Raw genomic sequence first — 7,413 nt, 5'->3', positions numbered from 1 at the left:
GTAAATAAAAAAGCTAATTTCTTGTGTGCCCCAGATAGTATCTGGTGTTTACCAGATCTTGTGCATACTAGATAACATCTGGTATGCATGAGAAAATGCATTCTTTTATTATTTTTATTCAATGTCCCTTTAGGGATATAGCAATGTTAAAAAAAATAGAGTTTCTTTTGTGTGCTTTCTGTGTATGAGACTGTCAAAAGTTGATTCAGTCTTTACTAGGTAATAAACTGAATCAAATTTAACCGAGTTGTACAAAAACATACAAGATGTTCAAATATGTCATAATTTACCAAAAAAAACAACATAAATGAAAACGAGTTGTATACATAAACACAATAAGGCCTTAGTAATTACATGAGGTTTAAGATAGAAAATTGCAGCCATGTGCTTTTAATACTAAAAGCACATGGCTGCAAGAATGCATTGGCAGTTTGCTGGTCTGGAGCACACAGGTGTGTGTGTTGACATAAAGCTACACACAAAAGAGATCAACAGAGACCTTAGAGAAGTAATCTACTGCAACTCAATCATGGAAAAGTAAAGATTTTCCCCTAAAATATTGAAAGTCTATCATTCTACTGTGAATCTTTCTTTTTTCTAAAAAAAAAAAAACATTTTAGTTTTCAAAGACAGAGGACAACATTTTAGACATCATCATTCTTCCTGGTTGAGGAGGTGTCAGCCAATTCAACTCAAAATCCAGCTGAACTACACAGCCTGCTACATTTGCTCCAGGTCTCCGTTTCTTATAAAACTAGATTTTTGCACTTGCACAATTTCAAATTAATGAATCAAGGATAGGGTTTATTATTGCTGCACATATGCAGTGACATTTTACTGTACTGTGACTGAGACTACAGTCTCTTGTCTTGAGAATGTGCAGTTACACACACCCAATGTGTAAGAAGACCAGCAAATCTGCTTAATAAAATTCACAAGCACATTTAAAAATCATTTACAGAGAGCAAGATGCAGGAGAAACCTAAATGTTGAAATTGAATAAAAAGTTTGTTCAACAATATATCAGTATAAAGGTGTGCACATTTATGTTACCAGCTTATTTCAGCTTTTTATTCTTATTTTGAGATTTCATTCCTAATAGAGTTGTTTGTTTTTAACTTAAACTTTCCCAGGTAGGCCACATTAAAGCCAAGAAATATTTTCAAATGATTCTTTTCCTGGACAAAAGCACCATCTTTTGACTGTGGTGTGTACACGTTTATGGTATCACCATTTTTTTTAAAATGCAGCAAATATTTTTATTCAAATGCATCTTTTAAAGAAGAGAGCTGCTTAATTTATTTCCCAAAAAGGGAGAGAGAGAAAAGAAGCAGAGGATAGGATCAATTGCATCAAATGTGTAATTGAAAAAAAAAAAGTGTTTTCCTGGCATCCAGATGTTTTTCCAGCTCACACGTCTGTTTTCACGCTGCAGCAGAGGTGAGGTCAGAGTTGGCCCGTTAGTGCCCCCAGAGAAAAATGTGGTGCAAAAGTCAAGCAGAGGGGAGAAAGAGGAGGAGGGAGGCCAGATGAAAAACAAGACCACCAAATGAACTTGGGCATGAAAACTGCTGCTGCTTATTTTCCAGCATCCCAAAACCTCACCAGAAAGCGACAGCAATGAAAGAACCTGGTTCATATTAACACAAGTAAAATTGCAACATCAAACACACAGAAGCTCTAACCATATGAACATACTCACGCAGTGATTCCTCCAACACTGTCTCACTGTGGTAGAAAGCCAACACTGCAATTCACCCCTAGAAACTGACTGGAATGCAGCAGCCAGAAACTCATCTTTATTTATTTTTATTTTTTTTTACCACAACTCAGAGCAGGTCACATCAGGAATCAGGCCTTTGTGTTTAATGCAAGCTGCCAGACATGGAAGGTCTCATTGCATTTGTGCTCTGGCCCTTTAATGTCCAGTTGAAGCAGGTTCCTTAAAAATGAAACATTCTTTTGAGGAAGTAGTGGTTTAGTTGCTGTCAGGAAACCCGTTGCTGTTTATTCACTGAGACAAAGAGAGAGGAGACATTTGGCGCAAACCCGTCCAGACGGCTGATAACTTCCCTGACATGGAAGCTCAATACTTCTGGCATCTGTCCCTTACTTTGGCTTGGATATTTCTATTTTCCTTCCCTTCTGTGTGCAAAGGAATGAATGGAATCGGTAAGACTGTGAAAATGCTTTCTCAATATTGCATAGGCCGATTCAGATCGCTACAGAAGTCTTGGCTGACGTCTTCCTCATCAAGTATGCTTTTGTTTAGTGTCAGATTAGTCACAATTACTTATTTTTAAATGTCTTCTAAGGTTTGTAAATGTCATAAAAATGTTTAAAAAAAATTGTTTCATGGGTCAGATTTTTTTTTTTATTAAAACCTATATTTCATATGATAAAATAATTCTTGTTTGGTGCTGTTTACAGTTTCTTATAAATATTTTTAAATAAATACTTTGTCAACCACAAACTTCAGGCATCTTTTTTGGAATTTGACTTGATAAAACAACATGAAAGTGCAAAATAAATAAATAAAAAAAGAAGGAAAGCTATTTCTAATTTTAAACATTATTTCAAAGTAAAAATGAGATGCCTAGCACACATTTTGATTCAGCTCTCTTTACTCTGATAATACTAAAAATATTGAATGCAACTAGTTGCTTCTCTAAATAAATACTTTCCACTTCTGCGTAACGTCATCGGTAACGCTTTATTTGACGGGTTGTGAATAAAACTGTCATGACACTGTCATAAACATGAAGTAACACCTGTCATGAACACGAGTAAGTCTTCATGAATATTTATGACTCTTGTCATAAAGTGGCATTTGGTAAATAATGACACTTTTAATACAAAGTTGACATGATTAAAAATGTCTTCGTTATGACAACTTGACATTAACCAAGAAATCATGATCTGACATAAATTTGTTATAAAAGTATTACTGATTAAACTTTAGCTTTAATAGCATAAAGCTACACAATTTTTCAAGTTTAATCAGTAATGCTTTTATGTGACATATCTAAACTGACAGGAGAGGCAAACAGAACATTAATCAGAAAAGAAGCCAAAAAGCTTTTGGTAACTCTGGAGGAGCTGCAGAGATCCACAGTTCATAGGATGACCTATTTGTGCACTCCATAAATACAGGCTTACTGCATGCAGTTTAGCTTAATCCATCTAGAAAACACAAATTCGTTTATCTCTGGTCAGAGGAAATTTAAAACTTAAGCTTCCCCACTTCACCATGAACACAGCATTCCACCAGCTTAGCATGGTGGTGGCAGCACCATGCCATGGGGGTGATTTTCTTTAGCAGGCGCAAGCAATTTTGTCACTGATAGTAGAGTTAAATACAGGGTGATCCTGTAAAGACTTGAAAATTGCATTTACAGACTCTTCTCTGTCTGTAAATCTGACTGAGATTCAGGTTTTATTTGTGAAATAAAATGGACAAAACTTTCATTCTCAAGATTTGCTAGACTATTCGAGGCATAACTCAGAAATATGCAGCCGTTTTGAGGTTGAACTTGGTTCTACCAACCATGGACATCAATTGTCTAAACCTTGCATTATGTTCTGCTACATCAGAATGCTACTTTGTGTTGCTCTGTCATGTAAAATCCCTATGAAATGCATTGAAAGTTGAGATTGAAACTTGTCCAAATGTGAGAATGTTCAGACGGCATGACGTATTTAGCATGAAGTACTTAGAAATGACCAACTAATTGATCAGAACCTTATTCATCTCTAACCTCATTATTTAGCAGTAACATGAACTTCTTTTATGTCTAAATTGCAGAGATAAAGCTGAACACCGCTGTGTTTGTGGCCTTCTCCGGTGAAGATCTCACAATTAATGGCACCATCCATAAAATGACCAACGAAACTTCAGAATATTTGAGATGCTACGACCCAAATGGACAACCGATATGCAACATTACGATCAACCCCACAGAAGGGGAACACCTACATCTGTATCTGAAAAACCTGAGCAGTTCAGGATTGTACCGTTGCAAATGTAATTCGGCTGAGGTGAAGTGGTTTATTCGGGTGACAGGTAAGCCTTAACAAAACATCAGGGTACACAGAGTTCCTCTCATCCACATACCTACATGAAGATGTTTGATTTTCCTCTGAATGTGACTCCAGCAAATATGATGTTAGTGAAACTTGTATTGCAAATGTTTGTAAAGCAAGCACAGAAGGGTTCAAGTTACAAACCAACGTAAATGTAGCCTTTGTTTTCCTTTTATGCAAAGACATAAACATGCATCTATTGTTTATACTACTGTATCGTGGTTTCCAACTGCCATCTAAGTTTCAAGAAGAAGAAGAAACAAGTAACCAACAACACATTGTCATTTAACAAGTGTATATTTAAAATATATAGTGAAATAAAATTTTCTTTCTCTTCTTTTTTGATTATTAAAGCTACCAGCATGCCAGTACACCAGATATATAGGGACAGTCATAGAAAACATAGCACTCTCTTTCATGCAGATGCACATGCTGGGTATGCAGCTGTAAATAATTGCCCCTCTTATCCAGCAGCTGAGCAATAGTAGCCAAACAGTGGCGGAGTTGTTTCTTAAAGTTACATCAACTGGATTTTCTGCCCAACTTCCATCTCTAAGCACATCACATTCCCTCAATCTGCCACAGGAGCCTTTATCAAAAGATCAAGCTAATTTTAGCCAGCATATGACCAGTTTTTAAATGTTTTTGTCGTCCTAAATAAACTCTAATCCTCAAAATACGGAAATGGTGTAAGGGTGTACACACTTTGTTTTTGTTTTTTTGCATGAAACCAGAAGGCAGATTCTCAGCCTGACTGTGTTGAGCACATTCTGTTTTTGAAAACAACCAGTTTCAAAATCCTTCACTGAAAAATGCCTTCAGTCAAAACTTGGTGACACCAGGGGCAACAGCTTCTTTGATCACAAATACCTTCCCACCAGATGGGGAATCTATAAGTCAACCTCTGCCATCCAGTGTTGCTGCATTCCAGCACAGACTGACCATGTGTGTTTTCCATCTAAAGCCTACAGGGAGCCCCAGAAGCCGGACTACACAGAGGTCTTCATGATGGCTGTCTTCACGGTCTTGCTGCTGGTCTTCAGTGTGTTTGCCTCTGTGTATGTCTTCAGAGGACATTGGGTAAGATTTAGGTTAAGAAGCAACACGTTGCAAGATGAAAGTGTTGCTTTTTGTCTCATATTGGGATGTTACAAAATCTGTACAGATTTTCCTGCATTTAGAAAGATACAAAAAAAAAAAAAAACATGGGGGTACACGCACACACGCAAGACACACACTCATATCTAACTTAGACACATCCAAATTTTTGAACGGTGGGAGGAAAACTGACTGAATCACAAGAGAAAACCCACACAAGCAAGAGGAGAACATGCAAACTCTATTTAGAAAAGCCCATTTTGGCCACAGCATTTTCATAGCACAAAGCAGCAATGTTAATAATGCAGCCCACGCAAAACAGAACAACTTCAATCAGTTGTACTTGTTCTCTATTCGACACTAGATTGGGATTAAGGTTAATGTTAGTGATGAGTTTATATGCTAAATAGACAATAAATAAGGTATAAGGTGTTTTTAACCTGCAACTGTAAAAAAAAAAAACATATACCCAAATTTATGTGCATGCACTGTAGCGTGCATACAGTCATGGATGTATGCAGACACATACATACATAAACATTTTAGAAGAATACTTCTTCTACATCTGTTTCATGTTAGCCTGTGACCAATAAACTTCTTTCCAATTAGAAAGAGACACAGTCTGGATCTCTGGCCACCAGCAGAACACAGAAGCAGAACACAGAAGAAAGGAAGGAGACAGGAAAAGAGGAAGACAACATGGACATGGCAGCAGCTCAGTCTTCTTCGTTCTATGCTGTAAGCATCAATTTTTTTCCCCATTCATCTCTTTTTGTTCTCCATCTGCCATGGTTTTATGAGTTTATTTTGGTTAATCATTCTTGAACTCGGACAGAGTCTGGAGGCTCGGCCCAGCTCTATTTATTTTGTGCTGGATCATTCAGCTACCAACAGTGACGAGAAGCGAGCAAACGCCCCAAAAAAGGTACTCTTTAGCAATCCTAAAATGTTTGATGTCAATAGTGAAATACTTAATGTCAACATAAAACCTATAACTGCTCCGTCTCCTGCTCTGTCCCCCACAGGCGGAGCAAATTGCCGAATACCAGGATGAAGGCATCTTTGAGTGTGTTTATGAGAACTTTTGAGTTAAATAAACTGGGTTTGACTGATTTTGCTTCATAGCACCGAGCTAAACATCAATGCTTTCCACTGTCAGATATTTCAAGAAAAGTAAAACCAAAAGAAAAAAAAAAAAAAAAAACATCCACAACAAATATTTCAATAAAACTGTGTAAATAATAAATAAACAAAAGTATTAAGAGTAACCTGTAAATGAAGATTCCTAGAGCTTGTGTCACATTGTTATACATCTGATATCTGGATTTAATAAATATTGCTGGATCAGTAACAGATATTTCATTTACTGTTGTTTTTGTGTTCTTGTGACATTTCATACACAGGGATGATGAGCAGATATTCACAGTTGTTTGCTTGTATTGTAGTGGTTTAGTTTGGGTGTTGTTGATATACTTGCACACATAGTATACCAACTATGGACAATATGTTTTATTCAATATATTGACACCTATTGGCACTGCCAGTCCCATTTAAAAATGCCTACAAACCAACATGACCAGCAGTCAGTAAGAAATGCAGAGCATGTCAGCTGTACCTAGTCATTTCTCCCATAGTATGATACAGATATTTATACTTAAATAAGTATCTTCAGTTACATACTAGTAACTTCATTTAACATCAAAGGTCTAATATAAAGTATTGATTTTGTGATTTTATGTTTGAAGGTAATCATCTAACTCCATTTGAGGCGAGCATCATGCATCTCTAAATATTTTTTTACTGGAATTTTTACTACTACTTAGGGCATATCATTCTTTAACATCTCAGAAGCAAACAAATTTTTGCTATTAAACTACGTCATTGTTATGTTGCCAAAACTAAGGAGCTACTTTCTACGTCAAACCAACATAAAGGAAGTATTCCAGTTTTGAGTGACAGTGGAGAAAACAAGAAGGAAAAAAGAGAAACTATTATAATCATGAGACGGTTAATTTAAATCATATAAACTGTTTAACCTGATATGATAATAAAAGCCTCTGTAACCACCGCCGAATATACATATTTTAAAGGCTGAATAATACCGTAATAACATTACCTGTTTAGACGCATCAGCTTAGAAGCACTGTTTTTGGACATTTCCTGTTGGGACACGCGCTACTCATTCGGCATACGCCAGCCAATGAAACCTTGAGAAGACCTTCAGTAAGCCAA

General features: G+C 36.5%; 1 protein-coding gene across 1 annotated transcript; it reads left to right on the top strand.

Annotated features, from left to right (window-relative positions):
- The first annotated feature begins 1,888 nt into the window (after nt 1–1,888).
- Nucleotides 1,889–6,536, top strand: nfam1 (NFAT activating protein with ITAM motif 1). Its single transcript, XM_015040336.1, has 6 exons — nt 1,889–2,172; nt 3,806–4,063; nt 5,048–5,163; nt 5,791–5,919; nt 6,017–6,106; nt 6,207–6,536. Exons 1-6 carry the CDS (start codon nt 2,079–2,081, stop codon nt 6,267–6,269), a joined length of 750 nt encoding a protein of 249 aa, XP_014895822.1. The 5' UTR covers nt 1,889–2,078; the 3' UTR covers nt 6,270–6,536.
- The last annotated feature ends 877 nt before the right edge of the window (nt 6,537–7,413 follow it).

The sequence above is a fragment of the Poecilia latipinna genome, unplaced genomic scaffold (genome assembly GCF_001443285.1).
Source record: "Poecilia latipinna isolate Pla-1442-1.1 unplaced genomic scaffold, P_latipinna-1.0 Scaffold505, whole genome shotgun sequence".
NCBI classification, from domain to species: domain Eukaryota; kingdom Metazoa; phylum Chordata; class Actinopteri; order Cyprinodontiformes; family Poeciliidae; genus Poecilia; species Poecilia latipinna.
Note: the sequence above shows the minus strand (reverse complement) of the source record. Positions and strands in the feature narration are given on the sequence as shown.